This window comes from Periplaneta americana, chromosome 17 (assembly GCF_040183065.1).
Source record: "Periplaneta americana isolate PAMFEO1 chromosome 17, P.americana_PAMFEO1_priV1, whole genome shotgun sequence".
NCBI classification, from domain to species: domain Eukaryota; kingdom Metazoa; phylum Arthropoda; class Insecta; order Blattodea; family Blattidae; genus Periplaneta; species Periplaneta americana.
The window spans coordinates 10928886-10950026 of NC_091133.1; the positions used below are offsets into that span (position 1 = coordinate 10928886).

Here is a 21141-nt window from a genome sequence, read left to right on the forward strand (position 1 = left end):
AATATAATTAACAACACCGAAATAGTTTCACTGAGTACGGAAGGATCGCAAACAAGAACTTTAGGTCCACACCTGTGGAGTAACGGTTAGCGCGTCTGGCCCCGAAACCAGGTGGCCCGGGTTCGATTCCCGGTCGGGGCAAGTTACCTGGTTGAGGTTTTTTCCGGGGTTTTCCCTCAACCCAATATGAGCAAATGCTGGGTAACTTTCGGTGCTGGACCCGGACTCATTTCACCAGCATTATCACCTTCATCTCATTCAGATGCTAAATAACCTAAGCTATTGATAGACCCTGGTAAAATAACCTACTAAAAAAAAGAAAAACTTTAGCTATGGAACCCACGTGCACTGACGTGAAATATGTGTAGTATAGAACATTAAAGTAATTGCACTTAATTACTGGTTCTCAGTAATTAAGTGCAGGTAGTTTTATTGACGCTGTTGCCAGTTTCACTCAATTCCTGGCTAATGCTGCTATAGACGTTTCTTCTAGGCCTAAACACCCTGCAAAAAAATAATATGAACTAGGAAAAAATTATAAAATGTTTAATATCCAACGACAATATTCGCAATTTGCTAATCCCAAAAGGGCAATAAAAAGTGATAGAACTAAAATAAAAGCAAAATTCCTTTACCAAATAACACGATTTCAATTTTATAATCAGCAAGTGAAGGCTGTCCATCACGTACTTGGCAATGAGAGACTGCAATGTAATATTCCAACTACGGATTTAGAAGATCATTTCCACAACCTCTACTCAACAAGGAATGACTGCGACAGAAATAACTATCCTAATGCACTATTGACGTTGACACATCTCCATATCTTGATCACATCTTAATGACAGTCGTTAAAGACTTTATCGTGGATGATCTAGCACTGAACTATTCTGTAACTCATATTGAACTAGAATAATAGGCTATCAGTGTCAATAGCACCACTTTCTTCCTGTTTAAGTTGGTAAGTGTTTTATAAATGTATATTGAGACATTTCGATTTAGAGAAAATATGTACAAAGCATACAGTGCTTTTTACCCTTCATTTATTTATCAGCACTACTCCAGACCCGTAATTACGATATATTCCTCACATCTAGGAGTAACCATTTCTATTTCAGTTCGTTTGTAGCTGTTAATGTCGTGTTATTATTTTACTATCGACTATTATACTTTATACTTTATTTCGCATGCGCCTTAATTAGGAATCAGCCCAGCATGAGGACCAGAGTGCAGAATGTAGCACTTGGAATCACATCCATATAAGCTGTTCTGTGTTACGTACACGTTATGTCTCTATCTTCTGCAGGAAGAGAATTTATTGGATCTCCACGTTGCTGGGATAAAGACGGAATGTGTGGACCACAGATATGATCTCACATCAGATACTAAAGTTATAGAAGCTGCAGTGCCAACTAATTTAGCTGTGACGAAGTATGAAACTGAGGTATGTTAATCCCATAGAGGGTTTTCTGGCTGCTCTTCTTTCAATAATAATCTTTTACTCTTTTTGTTCCTGACAGTTACACAAACACACACACACACACGCGCATACACACACTCACTCACACACACATTCTCTCCCTCTCCCCCCTCTCCTTTCCGCATATCTGTGTCATCCCCATGCAGTTCCTGCACAAAGTGCATACGATAGGAATGGAAATGATTGACGGATAGTATCCTGGACACGGACGCTTGACTGGTGCCACATTCTTGCGCCACTTCCCTGGTTGACCGTGATGAACTGACTACCAGCTTAGCTAGTACACTATCTGCGTTTGCATCCCCTGTTGCTGTACGAGGCCGTCATGAACGTTTTTTGTCGTGGATACTGCCTGCTGTCTTGAACCGTTCCAGTAAACGACCAATGCTTTTGTGATGTGGGGTAGGTTGATCTGGATGCCATCTGTGATATTCTTCTGCTGCTTCCCGTAGACTTAGGCCTCTCGTATGGATGAGAACCATTTCCACCCTCTCAGGAATTGTGTACATTGTTGCTACCCGGTTCACTGGTGAAACTAGCACTTACTCACCTGTCTACACAAAAAACACAGTTTATTAATTATGGTGCGCGACCCAAACCACATTTCTAATTTAAGTTTCGTAAGCTCCAGAGATGTGACACCTAAGTTTTGGATGCGTTTTCCCTAACCAAACTGGTACTTGAAACGCGAACATGTTTCTTGCAATTTTCTCATAAATGGCTGTTGCGATTTTTTTTTTGATTTTGTACATGAACTACATGTACCAATATCTAAAACATTTATTTGAAACTATTTTTTGTACTTACACTAATAACGGAATTTTTAAATTTGATTTGGGAGGGACAAGGATTTCCCGAAAGCTGGACTAAATCTATTGTAATTCCTATACATAAGAGAGGAGATTTGAAAATTACGGATAATTATAGAGGAATAAGTTTATTGAACGCAGGATATAAAATTTATGCAAATATTTTGAAAAACAAACTCAATAAGCATTACGACAATATTATCAGTGAGGAACAAAATGGTTTTCGTCGAGGAAGATCCTGTTGTGATGGATATTTCGCATTGAAATTACTGGTTGAGAAACATAGAGAATTTAATTTAGAAACGCATATGGCATTCATTGACTTTAAAAAGGCTTTTGATAAAGTCAATCGGAATAAATTACTTCAGATTTTGGCAGATGATCAAATACCTCAACAGATTATACAAAATATTTACAATATATATAAAACAACCATCATAGCAATTCGAAGTAACAATAAACTTTCACAGTGGCGACCCATTTATAGTGGAGTACGACAAGGCTGTGGCCTTTCACCACTTCTGTTTATTATATATATAAATAGAATCATTCAAGATTGGCGACAAACACGACATGGATTTATTCCAATTAATCGAAATTTGCAGCTTGATGCTTTACTTTTCGCTGATGATTTAGTTCTCATGGCATCAACTGAAGATGATTTACAATATTCAGTACACAATTTAAATAAGGTCAGTGAAAAATATAACATGGAAATTAATATTGAAAAATCGAAAATCATGTCATTTTGTGGGAAATTCCCTGTACCAAGCAAAATCTGTTTGAATAATAAAATAATAGAAAGAGTAAATACCTTCACTTATCTTGGCTATACACTATCACCTTATGATGAAGTAGATATTGCTGAAAAAATATGTAAATATAATAAAACAATGGGGATCATTAATAAAATCATGAAACCCTCGCTAGTACAAAGACACACAAGAATAGGCTTGTATAAAACCTTAGCACAGCCAGTATTAAGCTATGGTAGCGAAGCGTGGACTGTGAAGAATAAAGATGTCAGTAGAATAACAGCAAGTGAGATGAGGTTTATGAGAGCAACAGCTGGATATACTCGCTGGGATCATAAAAAAAATGAGGACCTAATGCAAGAACTTCAAATAGAACCCATTATGCAGTTCATCAGCAAATATCAACTTCAGTGGAAGGGTCATCTCGAACGAATGAATCGATGCAGAATTCCAAAAGCACTGCTTCATTACCATCCATATGGCAAAAGACCTCTAGGCCGTCCAAAGAAGAGATGGACTGAAAATTCTAGTTTGAGACCGTAACAGGCCACTTGGCCTAATACTTGTTAGGAAGATGATGATGATGATGACTAATAACGGAGATGTCCTATGTCGCGCGAGTTTTGAATCAGCCTGTATATATAATTAAAATTTGATTTATTAGTTTCATATATATATATGAAACTAATAATTCAAATTTTATATATATATATATATATATATATATGAAACTAATAAATCAAATTTTAATTCTTTTTTGAAATTCAAATAGTCAAACACCACATATACTACAATGATCACCTGGACAAAAAGGCTCCACTAATAAACCATAACACACACTAATAAAAAAATAAAAATTGAGAACAAAAGGTCACGATAATATAAATAAGAATATAAAAATTGTTAAAAATAACAAAATAAAATAATTTGTAGGCAGACAAACCTAGAACTGAAGAAAATTAAGCTACAGGTTGAATTTTATATCCTGGAACTTTCATGACACAGACTACCAAGGGGAGTAACAAGATCACCCCAGTTGAATAATATGAATTACATCTTAAAATAGATTATTCACTAGTTTGCGATGAAATTACTGCCTCCAAAATTTGAATGTTTTTAGGGTATTTTTTAGCATGCTGAAATCAAATTCAAAGCCTAAAGTTCCTATCACGTACCATTTTTTGTTACTTTAATTTTCTTATAATGTGTTACAATTTACAGCGTAATTATTTAAACTGTAATACTTTAACATATGTAGTTTTAGTATGTTAGGATATAAAAACCAAATGTATTCAAAATATATTTAAGGTGTTTATATTGCAAATCAACGACACTGGATGTTTCGTAGCAGATAGGGGGTGCAAGCGCATAAGCAAGTTAGGGCGAAATAACATGCTGCTTGCCATTATCTTTATTTGTGAGAGATAGAAATGTCAACCACTCCTTGGTGAGAGACTCGACTCAACTCGTCTAGTTCCTCTCACATTTCATTAGTCTTTGTTTCATCTGGAAACGAAACGAAATCAATTTGAAGCTTTATAGTGGAGTAGAATGTTCAGAGTTTTTAGTTCAGTAAGAAAGTATTCACCATATCCCATCGAGGATGTCTAACTTATGTGGGATATACACATTGCCTAAGTAGGAATGTTATATTACAGATTTTGTGAAAAAGTCATATCAAGCCTATTTTGAAATGAAACTTAGAGACCAAAGTAAAGCTTGGGCATCAAACAAAGTATGTACAGTATGCATTGAAGAACTTCGTCATTGGATCAACGGCAGAAGATCGTCACTATCTTTTGGAGTATTTATGGTTTGGAGAGAGCAGTCGAACCATAGTAATGACTGCTACTTCTGTTTGTGTGATGTGAAGGGGTACGATTTTAAAAATAAAAGCAAATAGTGTATCTAGTTGTTCGAGCAGCCATTTTACCTATTCGCCATGAGCCTGATGTACCAATCCATGTGCGATAGACTCCAAGAAAAAATTGTGCTGTGCCCAGAAACATTCTCTTGGAAGTCCACACCTGTGGAGTAACGATCAGCGCGTTTGGCCGTGAAACCAGGTGGCCTGGGTTCGAATCCCGGTCGGGACAAGTTACCTGGTTGAGGTTTTTTCCGGGGTTTTCCCTCAACCCAATACGAGCAAATGCTGGGTAACTTTCGGTGCTGGACCCCGGACTCATTTCACTGGCATTATCACCTTCATTTCATTCAGACGCTAAATAACCTAGATGTTGATACAGCATCGTAAAATAACCCAAAAAAAAAATTCTCTTCGAATCGGCAATGCTAAATAGGTTTCAATCTTTTTTCTCTGAAGATGATCATCTTGTGTATTGCAGTAATGTGAAAGAATTTATACTGAAACTTGGACTTCCAAACTATGACCCAAGTGAATGGAGACTATTCATTGAAGCTTCCAAGCGAAGTTTAAAGGGTGTCCTCCTCCATAACGGAAACGTTTTTGGTTCAGTGCCTGTTGCCGATTCAGTGATCCTCAAATAATCATACGCTAATTTGCAACTTCTGTTATTGCGACTGAACTACAGTGAACACAACTGGCAAGTTTGTGATGATTTCAAAGTTCTTACTATGCTTCTGGGTCAACAATCTGGTTTTACCATATTTCTATGCTTTTTTCATGGGCTAGCAGGGCACGAGTTGATCACTGGACTATGAAAGACTGACCACCTAGACAAAAATTGGTAGTCGGTTCTAAGAATGTTGTGCGCCAAAGCCTTGTGAGTTCTTCTGAAGTTGTGCTGCCATCTCTCCACATTAAGCTTGGCTTAATGAAACAGTTTGTAAAGACTTTAAATAAGGAAGGAGGTTGTTTCAAGTGCATATGTGAGAAATTTTCACTACTATCTGAAGGACATTAAAAGAAGATATATTTAATGGTCCTGACATAAGAAAATAGATGTCTGATGCAGCATTTAAAAACACTATGGACGAAAAGGAGAAAGCAGCATGGATATCTTTCTGTGAAGTTGTTTTATAATTTCTTGGTAACAACAAGGATTCTAATTACCGAAACATTGTGGCTAACATGCTTGAAGCATACAAGGAACTTGGTCGTAACATGAGTATCAAAATTAATTTTCTGTTTCCTCAGCTAGATTATTTCCCCGAAAATCTAGGATTTTTCAGCGAAGAGCAAGGTGAATGATTTCACAAGGATCTGCAGGAATTCAAAAGGAGATACTAAGGACGCTGGAGCATCAGTATGCTTACTGATTATTGTTGGATGTTAATGCATGAAATACTGAAGACAAGCATAAAAGAAAGAGGAACAGGAGGACTTTCTCATCTAAGAAGCAAGTGGTGTAATTTTTTGTGTGATACAGTGTGCTAATTTATATATCCAGTAGTGAAGTAAACCAGACAAAACAAAGCAAAAACACTCTAGTGACATGTATTAACAACCATACACATAATTTCAGCAAGTTGTGTCTTTTAAATATTGTTTTTGCATTTGAAATAAAAAGGTGAAATGAAAAAGTTTGTGATGAAATTCACGTAATTATACAATACACATATAGTGATTTTGCAATAAAACCCGAAGTGATACAAATAAACGGATTGAAAATTCGAATTCAGCACATCGACATTATATAAAATCACATTTACTTTAGGCAACAAAGAAAAAGTTGAAATTCGCAGGCTAGTGATTATTTATATTAGTCTTAATTCAAATTGTTAGTAAACATATAACTGAGAAATACATGGAATTTCGAAAATAAATATGGAGAAAAATTAAAATAATTTTGAAAAATCATTAGTTGGGTAATCCTATTATCCCTCTTGGTAGCAGGAGGATAAAACCATCCCCAGAAACAATATTCTAATGGAATCCAAACTTGAAATCTAGCTGGTCAGGGAAATGGACCATCAAGGCCTATCCAACATCCTGGAAATCTGTATAAAATGCTTTACTTCCACTGATGGTCACTTGTGAAGTAACGGTCAGCATGTCTGGCTGCGAAACCAGGTGACCCGGGTTCGAATCCCGGTCGGGGCAAGTTACCTGGTTGAGGTTTTTTCCGGAGTTTTCCCTCAACCCAATACGAGCAAATGCTGGGTAACTTTCGGTGCTGGACCCCAGACTCATTCCACCGGCATTATCACCTTCATATCATTTAGATGCTAAATAACCTAGATGTTGATACAGCGTCGTAAAATAACCCAATTAAAAAAAAATCCACTGACGAAGTAGGCTATGTGCTTGAAATACACTATTCCTCACGTTTGCTACGGGATTTTCTCTAATAAGAGAGATAAATCTTTTCGCAAAATTCAAGGTACCTCTACCCCATAAGACGACCCTCGAAAATGTATTGGTTTATTCACCAAACCACACTGCAGATGCAACTGAAACAGCACTGGAACTTGTGTACCACAATCTCATGGGAATTTTCCTCAGATCAGACATGTGAATTTCATATCTGAGTCATTCCACGTCAGATCGCATAAAATGACAAAAATTGTGACTTTCTCATGACTGATGACGTTTTCTTCTCTTACTGAAATGTTTACTTGGGTTCAATTGGATTTAAAAGCAATCATATGGCATAAAAATCGATTTCCTCTAAGCTTAAATTTGCGCCATCTTTCTGTTCTATTTCCTCTTTATGTTTTAGGAAGAGTTGTGTGACCTGGATACAGTAAAGGATGAGCTGAAACTGGAAGTTACGACAGAGGAGAATAAGATTCTGACTGATAGGTGAGTGTGGTGTGCGAGTCTACACACTGTCCTTAATATTATCACATACAGCATTAATTTACAATGTGTTACGGCTTGTGATTTGACGATACACTAAGAACTAGCTTGAAAGAAGACCAAAAACTATCTAGTAATGCAAAACACCAGAGCGACTGGGAAATGGTAGACCACAGTAATTGAGGGCCATTGTTATAAAACTCAACATCTACAAAAAGTAAAATTTTCGGGAAACACATTTAATTGAATAACTATATAATTACTATACATTTTTCAATTTAAGAAACAATTACAGGCTATTCACACTTATTAGAAACATCATATGGGTAATTTAAAAAAAAAAAAAAACATTTCAAGGAGAACTCAAATGGCAAATAAAATGTATTGGTAAAAAGTAAAAAGGTAAAAGGTAAAGGTATCCCCATAACATGCCATGAAGGCATTTGGGGGGCATGGAGGTAGAGCCCCATGCTTTCCATGACCTTGGCACTAGAATGAGGTGGTGTGGTCGGCACCACGCTCTGACCGCCTTTAACCCCTGGGAAAGACCCGGTACTCAATTTTATAGGAGGCTGAGTGAACCTCGGGGCCGTTCTGAAAGTTTGGCAATGAGAAAAAATCCTGTCCCCACCTGGGATCGAACCCCAGACCTTCCAGTCCGTAGCCAGCTGCTCTACCAACTGAGCTACCCGGCCGCCCTACACTGAAAAGTACAATTTTTTTTCAAAACTCTACATCTACAAAATTAATATTTTATCATTTATCAAAATTTTGTTTGTTTCATATGCTCTGTATCTTCAAATTCTGAAATATCACTAGTAAATTGGATTGCCAGGATATTCTGTTTCATTATTTTCTCAGTTGTGTTGAGGACATTCTTCAAGGGTGTTGAAGTAAAATACATTTACTTCTTCTGAAGATACATAAAAAAATTTTAACAGTTTCCATAATATATCCTCTGCCTTTTTATTACTCACATGATTTACTGGGCTCAATACAGGGTATTAACCATTTCTTTTAAGTTTTTGACATTACATTTCCTTCAAGGTATAGTGCTGCCCTTCTATGCTCGAGGTTGTGGGTTCGATCCCGGCCGGCCCAGGTCGATGGGATTTAAATGTGTTTAAATGCGACAGGCTCATGTCAGTAGATTTACTGGCGTGTAAAAGAACTTCTGCAGAACAAAATTCTGGCACACTGGTGATACTGATATAACCTCTGCAGTTGAGAGCATCGTTAAATAAGCCATAATTTACATTTTTTTAAGGCAGTTTCTTTCTTTACCATTCTATTGGCAATAAATTTGAGGTCATAAACATTCCAGTCCTTTGGGAGAACAAGATATGTGGGTAGATTGCAAGATGGAGTCACTGTTTTCCCGATCAATAAGTTGGATGACGAAAAAGGCTTATATGACGTCACGTATATCTACACATAATATTGCAAGTACGAAAAATTGTTTCATAAAATTTCGACAATTTAACGTACCTCAGTGTTGTTGTTCTGTGTTGGTATAAGCTCTGGATGTTAATGGTGTTTGTCCATAGCCCAGTATGCTTTCTTAATGTTATAGATTTATTAATTTGTCCTACAGAATAATATCTGTGATATTGACAATTAATATTTGAGGAGGAGAATTCGATCCGGTGCTGTGAATTGAATTCGGTATAGCTCAGTGGTCAGAGCGCTTGGTACGTAGAACCAAGGACCTGGGTTTGATCCCCGGCACTGGAGCGAAGTTTTCTCCTCAAATATTAATTTTCAATATTACAGATATTATTCTGTAGGACAAATTAATAAATCCATAATATTCTCACAGCTGGCAGTGCATTTAACTGCGGAATCCCGGCCAAACAAGTCACTCAGCTGAGTGTGCCCCTAATATAATGGCAGTTGACATTGGACATAAACGTCAACATATATGCCTAACTCGGAGTAAGGCCACAAAGGGAAACATTGAGGGAGGAGAATTCGATCCAGTGCTGTGAATTGAATTCGGCGTAGCTCAGTGGTCAGAGCGCTTGGTACGTAGAACCAAGGACCCGGGTTCGATCCCCGGCGCTGGAGCGAATTTTCTCCTCAAATATTAATTGTTAATATTACAGATATTATTCTGTAGGACAAATTAATAAATCCTAGTATAATGGCAGTTGACACTGGACATATTCGTCAACATGTATGCCTAACTTGGAGTCAGGTTACAAAGGGAAACAATGAAGGAAAGGGGTTCGGTCCGTTGCTGTGAATTGAATTCGGCGTAGCTCAGTGGTCAGAGCGCTTGGTACGTAGAACCAAGGACCCGGGTTCGATTCCCGGTGCTGGAGCGAATTTTTCTCCTCAAATATTAATTGTCAGTATCACAGATATTATTCTGTAGGACAAATTAATAAATCTATAATATTCTCATAGCTGCAGTGCATATATTTGTACAGATTACTGTGCACGTAACTGCGGAATCCCGGCCAAACAAGTCACTCAGCTGAGTGCGCTCCTAGTACAATGGCAGTTGACACTGGACATATTCGTCAACATGTATGCCTAACTTGGAGTCAGGCTACAAAGGGAAACAATGCAGGAGAGGTGTTCGGTCCGTTGCTGTGGATTGAATTCGGCATAGCTCAGTGGTTAGAGCGCTTGGTATGTAGAACCAAGGACCCGGGTTTGATCCCTGGTGCCAGAGCGAATTTTTCTCCTCAAATATTAATTTCTTAATGTTGTTGATGAGGTCGATTCGCAGTTGATCAGCTTGCTTTGTACACCCATTAACCAAAAATAAACTAATGTTAAACTTTGAAAGATGCTGATTTTACATTTTTCGAAGGACGTGTTTGTTGTTATTGTTTATTCTGTGTTACTCTGCTTACATTTAAGGAAGTACGGAAAATTTTTATATTTCAATCTTACTTGCCATACTACTTTTTCTTCGGCACCAGAATTAGTACAAGTTTCTGGTGTTTTATTTCGAATTAATCCTTGTTCGAAGCACTAATTTATACTACTTTCGTCATGTGTGTCGATGGGTTTGCATAATTCGCGGTAGTTTCTGTGATGCGTAAGGTACATGTATATTTGATGCACTAGCCATCGTAAGATTACTACATTAGAATGCTAAAGAGATTAGTCAAGAGTGACTGGATTTAATATATGTATAATAAGGCAATTGATAGTGGATAAGTTAAGTAACGCCATCTTTCGGATATTTATGATATTTTTTTGTGTAATACAAGTTAAATAGTTTGTGATTTATTTGTTGTATTTTAATGTAAGAAAGTTAGTAGCAAACTAATGAATTCAGTTTTATTATATAACAATCGAGTTTTATATTTAATGGGTTTGGAAATATTTTATGTTAATTGTGTATAAGTATAATCTTTAAGGGTTTGTTCATTAGCGAATTCGTAGCATAATGGCTATGATTGTGGTTTACTACACGAAAGGTTCTAGGATCGAATCCCAGCGTATTCAAAGGTAAGTTGTGTATTTCAATTTAATAATATAAAGTAGTTTGTAGAATAAAGAATGTAGAGGGTGAAAGAAGTAGAAGAAAATATGTGAGACAGAGAGTGTAGTGAAGTGGTGTAGGGTGGGAGGGTGAAAAGCGGAAGGAGTGAGGGTGTCGATTTAATTCATATTTTTCAAGTATTAGCAGCGTGCGTGACGTCATATATTGCGTCATTGTTCTCCAATTGGTCCAGGAAAATAGTGACTTGATCTTCGATTTTACCGACATGTGCCATGGTTGTTTAGGATCTCGTGATATTTTGAAGGAACAGTTATATTTTCATCCTTTCTAAGATCCTTTTTTATAACACCAAATATCCTATCAGGAGGCAGTAACTGTGTCCCCTGATAGCGTAGAAATGAACAATCTTGTTGAAAGATTTTGAAGTTTCGCATGCTCATAATGATTGAGTTCAGCAAGAATTTCATGAAATTTTGTGATCCACAGGAATCAGAGAAAATTTTCGATGTTAAATTTGTGTGCTTTTCTTTACGAATTTTGTCCTTTAAATTTATTAGAAAGTGTCTTACTGCTGAAGCCCCACGACCCATCTGTGTTTCAAGCCAGGTATAGTGGCATACATAATCTTTTTCTTCTGTATTTAACATCACCGTGCAGTTGTTAAACCATATGGGGCGTTCAGAGCACAAGGGAATCAAGTCACAAAAAGAATCTTTTCAGAAAATTATACTTAAAGTCTTTATGTATAGTTAATAACCCATTAAAGTGAGTGTGATTTTAAACATCTATACTGTTACAAAGATTGTGAGAACATGATTCCTTTATGCTCTGAAAGTAGCCCATCTAAGGTATGTACAGACGAAATATCTCCCAATTGACAAAAATTGTGGACTTGACTCCCTTGTGTTTTGAACTCCCCAATATCTGTCTCGAATAAATATTTCTCCAGTGGAGAGTTTTGGGAGAGGTTGGTTTTGCTTGCAGTCAAAACAAACCGTTAATGTGTTTACTTCTTTGGCGTTAAGAATGTGATGAAATTTGCAGCTCTAATTTTGTGTAATCTGTAGTCAGTTCTGACCTTATTTTTTTTCATACAAACCTGAAATAATTTTTATTTTGAGAAGTTCGGCACAAGTCGAGCATGTGTCACTTCGGGGATTTTCAAATTCTATGTTGAAAGAGTTATAGAATACATGTTTATATTTTGACAGAAAGCATCTTAGTACGTTCTTGGCAAAATCGTTCCCACTGATGTTCAATTCGGGAGGTAAGTAGGACCGTGAGCATATCTTCCTTGAGTAATGACTTTCCCTACACCGATATTTTAATAATTATGTCCTATTTAACTGCACCTGTCATTTCTTCGTCCCTTTCATTGATACTCCTACTTCCTCGCCGCTCTTTCGGCATCTCCCCTTGTTTGTATTTCAATGCCAAACGACGCAACCTATCTCCTGACATATCCGAGACTTTCCTAAATGTTGCAGCACATACTATTAGCTCTCCACCGTTTCCTATAGGTATATAGTAGCTGATCGAAATATTGCTGTTATTTGCCTTTTTATCATTTTCTACTGTTCATTGTTGAGTAATGAAATGTGCTGATTTTAATTGAAACTCTTTAGCCAAATTTTAAAGTAAAGAATATATATATATATATATATATATAAAAAAAGTGATACCAATATTTTTTTATTTAAAAATCAATAAGAGATGGACACACACCGTAGATGTTTAATTTTTGTAGATTTGAGTTTTGCAAAATTTCTCAATATTGAAGTCGAGATTAGAGCCATAGAAATTGAGTTTCGGTAAATTATGATTAGCGCAGTGTGTTCATCTCATTGACAAATACACGAATATATGTATAACTCAATATCCCAAATTTTGTAAATGTTGAGTTTTCCAAAAGGGACCTCAATCATGGAAGGAGGAAGACTTTATGAAAGCAATGTGAACAGGTTTATAGGTATAAAGGATGATTCACGAGAAAGATAAAAAAAATTTAGGATGTGAATTCTGAAGCCATTCTGAGTCAAAAAGTTCATATGAATAGGAGTCCATTTTCGAACGGTTATGGAAATATGGTTCTTTGATTTCACAAAGACTTCTCGCATTTAGAGACAGGTAACAGACAAATTTAAAGTTTATATTCACATATGCATACATACCTAATATTCTAGATGTCGGGATCGATGTTTCAGCACATTTTCAAAGGTACCGCTTGCTTCAATGCACTTGTGCTCCGGCGTGAATCGCGCTCGTCGCTCGGGAAAGTTGCTCGTGGCTGTTCTTATGCGGCATGCAGTATCCAAAATACGGTCGATTAGCGCCTTTCTCTTTTCACCTTCCATTGGTATACCAAGTCTTTTATCCAACCCCATAGGCAATAAAACTCTTCGATCTGGTACCCTTCTGTTTGGAAGACGTCGTTTATATTCAGCGATGGCATGTAAGGAACTTCCATCGCACAAACCATAAACATACGCAATATCGGCGTATTCTACAGTCGGAAATTTATAAGGCATCTTGAAAAACACTTCCGATAACTGTATCTGTGTAACTACTGTATTGTAGGTAGCTGATTGAACTGCTGTGAACTGATAAGCGATACTGTATTTGTTTTATGTGCGGGTTCTGAGTCATTAAATCAAACAGGGCAGACGATTGGACATTTGTAATGCCCCACCACTCGGTTTGTGAGGTGAATGAACTTCTCTTACTCCACATCGCCCACAATATCGTCATTTATTGCGATCGGTGACCTTGTCTCACGTCAGCAAAATATGGTAAGGTCTGATTCACATTGGGGCGAGGCGTTTACCAAAAAAATCCATCTAACGCTGCCTTCGTTCGAAAATGGACTTGTGCTCATATGAACTTTTTCACTAAAAATGGCCTAAGATATCGTATCCAAATTTTTTTTATCTTTCCTCGTGAATCGCCCTGTATAGGAGACACAAGCTCGAGAAAGCTGACAATTATCGTTAACCTCAGGAATGTAATCATGTGCAGAGTACGATTCCATCACTGGCTTAGTAAGTCCAAATATTTTCAGTTTATTATTTTCAACGTCTTCTCCTACCCATATACTGTGCCCGGCCATTTATGCTACACTTCTAGATTCATAGTGATTATATACTTTGCGTACATTTTATCTTTTGCCGCTCGCATAATTATGTGCACTGCTGCATCTACTCTACATCCGCGAGCGGGGGAAGAAAATATATGCACTATATAAGTGAGTGACGTTAATTTTGCATACCTACCTACATACAGGGTGATTCACTAGGATTTACCGTCCCCTATGGAGCTAATTTCCGAAGATATTCTGAGCAACAAGTGTCATATAATCATTTGTCCTAATCTCAGTATTTTCAGATTTACACTACTTTGAAGTTGTTAGTAAAATACCTTTATTCTTGAGTTTTAAGATTAAGAGAATATTACAGATAAAGAATTAACTTTTCAGGAGTATGATTTCTTTAATTAGCTAATATTCTGAAGCTAGAAATGTTGTGAATTCCATAGTTGCTTCGTACAGATTATTTTTTCGATTTTTAACTACAAAATTACATTTTCTTACACACTTATCACAACAATTGTTACAAATGACGCCACTCCTTTAAATTCTTTAAGACTATACATTAGGATGCATAATTAAACTGTAAAGAATCAAGTTCCTAAACTCGTATGATTTGTATATCTTAACAGCTTGAGTTGATTCATAATATTAATTTATTAATAATACATATCAATCAAATTAAAAAACAAAATCTGCATAAACCAATTACCAACACATATTTAGCCTCAGAAAACTAACCAGTTAAAGAAATGATACTTCACAATAGTTTATTCTCTATTTGTAATATTTTTTTACCCCTAAAACTAAAGAAAGGTATTTTACTGGCAACTTCAAATTAGTGTTACTCTGAAAATATTGAGACTGGGACACATGGTTATATAACATTTTTTGCTCGGAATGCCTTCGAAAATAACCTCCGTAAGGGACGATAAATCGTCGTGAATCACCCTGTATATGAAATGTAAACAATACGAGCGTGACCCTGTAATTGAGTTCTAGTGTGTAATTGTGATTCCTCACGGATTTTATGCCTTTTGTGGATATTTATTGATTGTTATTTCTATTGACTGATTATATATTTTTATGATAGTTTGGCAGACTCCAATGACCGAACAGTATCATCAGAGTGTGAAGGATTTGCACATGAAACACACATGACTAATTGTGAGGCTGGGAAACATTCTGTTTTCTCTACAAATAACTTTAGGGCTCTTATTGATGACAAGAGCTTCAAATGTGATGTTTCTGAAAAGTGTTCGTCGACTTCGGGTAATTTGAAATGTCACATCCGGAAGAACACAGACGCAAAAAGTCACGAACGCCAACATATCGATGACAGACCGTATAAATGCAATGTTTGTGGAAAGTGCTTCTCTCAGAGGTGTAACCTAAAAAGGCACGAAACTGTGCATACTGGTGAGAAACGATTCCAATGCGTTGATTGTGGAAAGTTTTTCTCCCAAAGGAGTGGCCTAAAACTCCATCGAGTACGACATAGTGGTGAGAAACCATTCAAATGTGATACCTGCTTAAAGTGCTTTACACGGCCGAGCGATCTAAAAAGGCATAAACGTTTGCATAGTGATGCGAAACCATTCAAATGTGTTGTTTGCGAAAAGACCTTCCAGCAGCGGAGTTACCTGAAACGTCATGTACACACTGTTGAGAAACCATTCAAATGTGATGATTGTGGAAAGTATTTTGCACAGTCTCATTCTTTAAAAATGCATGCACGTTACCACACTGGTGAGAAACCATTATTATGCGATATTTGTGGCGAAACTTTTTCACATTGGAATCCTCTCATAAGGCATAAACGTCAGCATACTTGTGAGAAACCTTTTCAATGTGATGTCTGTGGAAAATGTTTTACGGAGTCAAGCGGCCTAAAAAGACATGAAAGGCGGCATACTGGTGAGAAGCCATTCAAGTGTGATGTTTGTGGAATGCTTTTTACCTACCAGAGTAATCTAAGAAGACATGAAGGGCGGCATAGTTCAAAACCATTCGAATGAGATATTTGAGGAATAGGTTAGTAGACAATTCTTCCAACATTTATCGTCTAATGGTACATCTCATCCAGACTTACTGTGTCTCTTTGCCACACTATTGCGGTCAAGAAGTTTTGTCCAGTTGTACATTTCGTCCCCACCATTCGAGCCAAGAATTTTCGTCCACACTTTATTATATTGGCCAAGTTATTACGTAATATAGTATACTTACTTACTGGCTTATAAGGAACCCGGAGGATCATTGCCGCCCTCACGTAAGCGCGCCATTGGTCCCTATCCTGAGCAAGATTAATCCATTCTCTATCATCATATCCCACCTCCTTCAAATCAATTTTAATATCTTCCCATCTACGTCTCGGCCTCCCCAAAGGTCTTTTTCCTTCCGGCCTCCCAACTAACTCTATATACATTTCTGGATTCGTCCATATGTGCTATATGCTCTGCCCATTTCAAACGTCTGGATTTAATGTCCCTAATTATGTCAGGTGAAGAATACAATGCGTGCAGTTCTGTGTTATGTAACTTTCTCCTGTAACTTCATCCCTCTTAGCCCCAGATATTTTGCTAAGCACTTTATTCTCAAACACTCTTAACCTATGTTCCTCTCAAAGTGAGAGTCCAAGTTTCACGACCATAAAGAACAACCGGTAATATAAACGTAATATAGTATAAGAAATAAATAATATAATATAATAAAAGTGTTGACAAAATATGACTTGTAATTCAGGGTCATGTTCAGTTGCATTCAGAACTACTCTGTAACCAAGTCCTATCAGGTAGTCCTCTACACGATTGTGTTGTTTGTAATCCTGCTCTGTAGTTTCGTTTGGGTTATTCTCTGGTCTTCTCTTCACTTGATACACAATTTTCCGCGTCTCACTTTCAACAGAGGCAGAGTTTTGATGTTCTCTCGTTCCATCTTTTATTAACGTTATATTTTCCAAATCAGTCGTTGCAGTACAACTGTCATTACATAGTACATTTTATTTACATCTCCAGTAGCGTCTGCTGGCATTACTATTCATCGAGTAGTAACAAAATTAATGTAACAGAAGTATTAGCTTTACTTTATTCGTGTAGGTAATTTCTGCCATTTTCCAAAGTGTTAAAATTAACTACAATGTAGAAAGTAGCCTACATAATATGAAAGAGTAACGTTACTATGCACCACATTCCAACAAAGTAGAAATAAATGAAATAATACCGTTACTAGGCAACTAGAAATGTCTCGTTGGACGTTATGTCTTACTGGACGATATGTGCTATGGACGAAGCTTGTTGGACGAAATGTCTTATTAGATGATAAACGTAATGGCCAAGGTATGTTGTACGAAAAGTCCTGTAAGAGTGGAAAGTGCTTCCCATAGGGTAGTAACCTAAAAAAAATGAACTCTGGCACTAATGAGAATCCTTTGCGCAAATTTATTTGAACACTCTGTATCCTAACCAGGCATCAGTGTTAGCATACCAGTGACAAACCATTGAAACACTATATTTGAGGGGTCAGAAGTAAATGAGTTTGAGTGCACTTAAGTTATTTGTGAGAAAATGTGGTTGAAAGTGCTTAAGGTTTCGTAAATTCCGTGAAATTTTTTATTTAAATTTTAGTGTGTGATGTGGTTAAAAAATGTATCACTTCTTCACTAGAATTTTTAATGTTTTAGCTTGTCCTGGATGCACTTAACTCATGGTTTTAGAAATGTCACATGTACTCATTTGCTTCCGACCCCCTTATTTGTGGAAAATTTTCCCGCAGCAGAATAACCTAGAACTTTATTTAGTGTTTTGGTGAGAGACGATTCAAATGTGAACACTGTGGTAAGAGTTTTGCATAGGGTAATTACCTGAAAATGCATTGACGAAGTTACCATTCTAGCGAAAAACCATTAATGTGCTATGTATATCGAAAATGTTTTTCGCAATGGAGTCGTCTAAAATTGCATAGACTGATGTATCGTGTGACTCCCTAGCTGTATACCAGATTTATGTAACCGGAGTTCACTACCTATCTAGTTCCTCACATTCATCTCGATCTGACAAAATTTCTTTCCTTTGAGGGCTCAAACCTGCGCGCCTTTCATAACCTGAGCATGATGTTTTAGACCACAATGCTACGGTGGAGGACGAATTAAGAAAATAAGGCTCCTTTATAGCATGATGTTTGGGTGTATCGCCATACAAGTGGCCATTAGTTGATTTATTAGCAGGCGATTATCTTTTTATCCACTGCAATCTTCCAGTGATTTTCCATATGTTTATGAGCAATTGCTGTAATTATTATTATTTTTTTTTTTTGGAATACTGTCGATTTTTACCTTCTGAAATCCATTGATTACCAGGTCATAAATGTTACATGTAATACACAGCAAGTTATTGTTTTCCTTTGCGAATTGGATAGTGCCGTGCACAAAAAAGTCACCCAAAATGCAAAAGTATTATCAGAAAACATTTACAAAGGTTTGACTGACAACAATGAAAGAATTTTACCCACACTTACGACATAGCGGTCGTAATGAGTGGCGTGACTGGAGGTGTGCATAGAAATACGCGTATTTTGTGCATTATTATGCGGATCAAATAAATTTAATTTTTGAAAGACCTGCAACACACAAAACACAAACTCATATTTTTCAGCAGTCTTGTTGTAATTATGGTACATTCTTCAAGTCACTGTCTCTAAACGAATACCTGAAGGATCACACCCACAATTCAATTTTAATAGTTGATTAGTTAATATATTTGAAAATATAAAATTCGAAGCCCAATAGAGTGCTTTAAAAGCTTTATATTAAAAAAAAATCATTCCACACTGCAAGACGTCACAGGGATTTGCTATATGGTGAACGACCAGGACTTCCATTTTTGGCTAGCGTTTTTCCATCAGATTATACCTCATTTGGATATTTTATACAACCGATAATGTCAGCCCTACTAGTATCTACAATGCAGTCCGTGCATTTCTTGAGAAAGTCATGAAAGAAACAAACAAACAAACTTTCGTTCTTTAACCTACAGTAATAATATGAAGGAGCTCCAATGTGAAAAGACTTAAAGAAAACTTGCAGTATCTTTTCTCTGAAACATAGGTGACGTGTTATCATTTATCAAGCTAAAGACAGACTTACTTTCAATAGCCGTGTCAGCAGAAAAATATTTCTCACTACACCAGTGTTTTAAGTAAGGAAACTTTGAAAACCTAAATGAATTCAGAAAAGGGAAAAAATAAAAAAAATTACAATACCTCCCTTTATTATAATTATCTTTTAAATGGAATTAGCAGCAAACCTTCAACAATTAATAGCAAGAATACTCGTATTCCCTTTAATTATAATCTTTCTCTTAAATAGAATTAATAGGAAACTTCCAACAATAAGTAACAAGAATATCTCCCTACATTACAATCTTTCTCTTAAATAGAATAAACAGCAAAGTTCCATAAAAATAAATAACCAAATTATTTCATTCAGCGGTAGCCCCTTCTTACATATCTGTTAAAATCTGCTAACCCACACATAACCCATCACAATCACAATCTCCAAGTTCCCGGCGTATACTTATCACATAGCAAAGGTCAAGTTTCGTTTGGTTGATCTCTCCAACTGAGTTGATTCTGACTTCTACATGACCCGTATCAGGCCAAGTCCCCAACTGACATCGCATTCCAACAGTAATCTCCACGACCATCCCCCTCCCCTCGAGCATTCAAGTAGGATGTGGAAGTGGATCGATGCATGCGCATCGAAATAGTTAAAGTTTGATACACGGGAAACCGTTTTATAAAGACACATATAGAGGAAAGATAGCCAAATTTTCATTCTGTTGGATTAAAATATTTAAAGAGCCAAACATACCGTGACAGTGCTTTGCATTATTTCTTTTGGGGTTACTGTAAAACACATATGCTGTAAAAGACTTGAGTTTCCTATTCAGAGAAACAGACCTATTTCTCAGAGAAATCGCGTTCTAACCACTCTTCGGTTTTATGCAACTGGATCCTTCCGTCAAGTTGCTGGCGACGTTAATAATGTTGACAAAGCAACTGTGTGCCGCATAATACAGCAAGTGTCAGATGCTATTGCATCATTAGCACCAAGATTTATCAAACTTCCTCTCACAAAAGGAGAGCAAAGGGAAGTCATGGAAGGTTTTTTTAGAATTAGTGGGCTTCCAGGGGTATTAGGTGCCCTCGATTGCACTCATATAAGAATCCAGTCACCTGGAGGGGAAAATGGGAACTGTATAAAAATAGGAAAGGTATTTTTCACTAAATGTACAAATGGTTTGTGATTGTAATCTGTTAATCAGAGATATAGTAGCAAGATGGCCAGGCTCCACTCACGACAGCACCATATTCCATGAATCTCGTCTGAGGGCCCGTCTGGAAACAAGGGTATCTTCTAGGAGATGGAGGTTATCCATGTAAGTCCTACCTCCTTACTCCCCTCCAGAATCCAGGCACACAAGCAGAGCAGCGTTATAATACTGCTCACAAAGCTACTCGGAACACAGCATAATGTCTGGAAACGACGAGTTCCTGTCTAATCTGAGAGCCTTCGATGCCATTTACAAAATATGTCAAACATTATAGTGGCAACAGCTGTGCTGCACAACATTGCCATTGCATCTCGAGAAAACTTACCTCCCGAAGACCCTGAAGTTAATCGTATTCTGCAGTTGATTCGCCAGCAAGATGAAATTCCCTTACAAGGCAACCAACAGGTACCTGCTGTGCATCTAAACTACAGAGATGATGATAATCCTGGACAAACTACTAGAAGGGCTGTAATCAACAGACATTTTATGTAAAGGTAAGG

General features: G+C 36.9%; 1 protein-coding gene across 2 annotated transcripts in view; it reads left to right on the forward strand.

The window, feature by feature from the left end:
- The window catches only part of LOC138693052 (zinc finger protein 271-like), a 152952-nt gene extending 135217 nt beyond the window's left edge, over positions 1–17735 (forward strand). For both annotated transcript variants that reach the window (XM_069816607.1, XM_069816609.1), the window contains 3 exons: positions 1307–1444; positions 7688–7770; positions 15406–17735. Coding sequence is in view for 1 of the 2 variants with exons in the window: in XM_069816609.1 (XP_069672710.1) it covers positions 1307–1444; positions 7688–7770; positions 15406–16330 (1146 nt within the window). In the remaining variant the exon portion in view is untranslated. The remainder of the gene's footprint in view (positions 1–1306; positions 1445–7687; positions 7771–15405) is intronic.
- The last annotated feature ends 3406 nt before the right edge of the window (positions 17736–21141 follow it).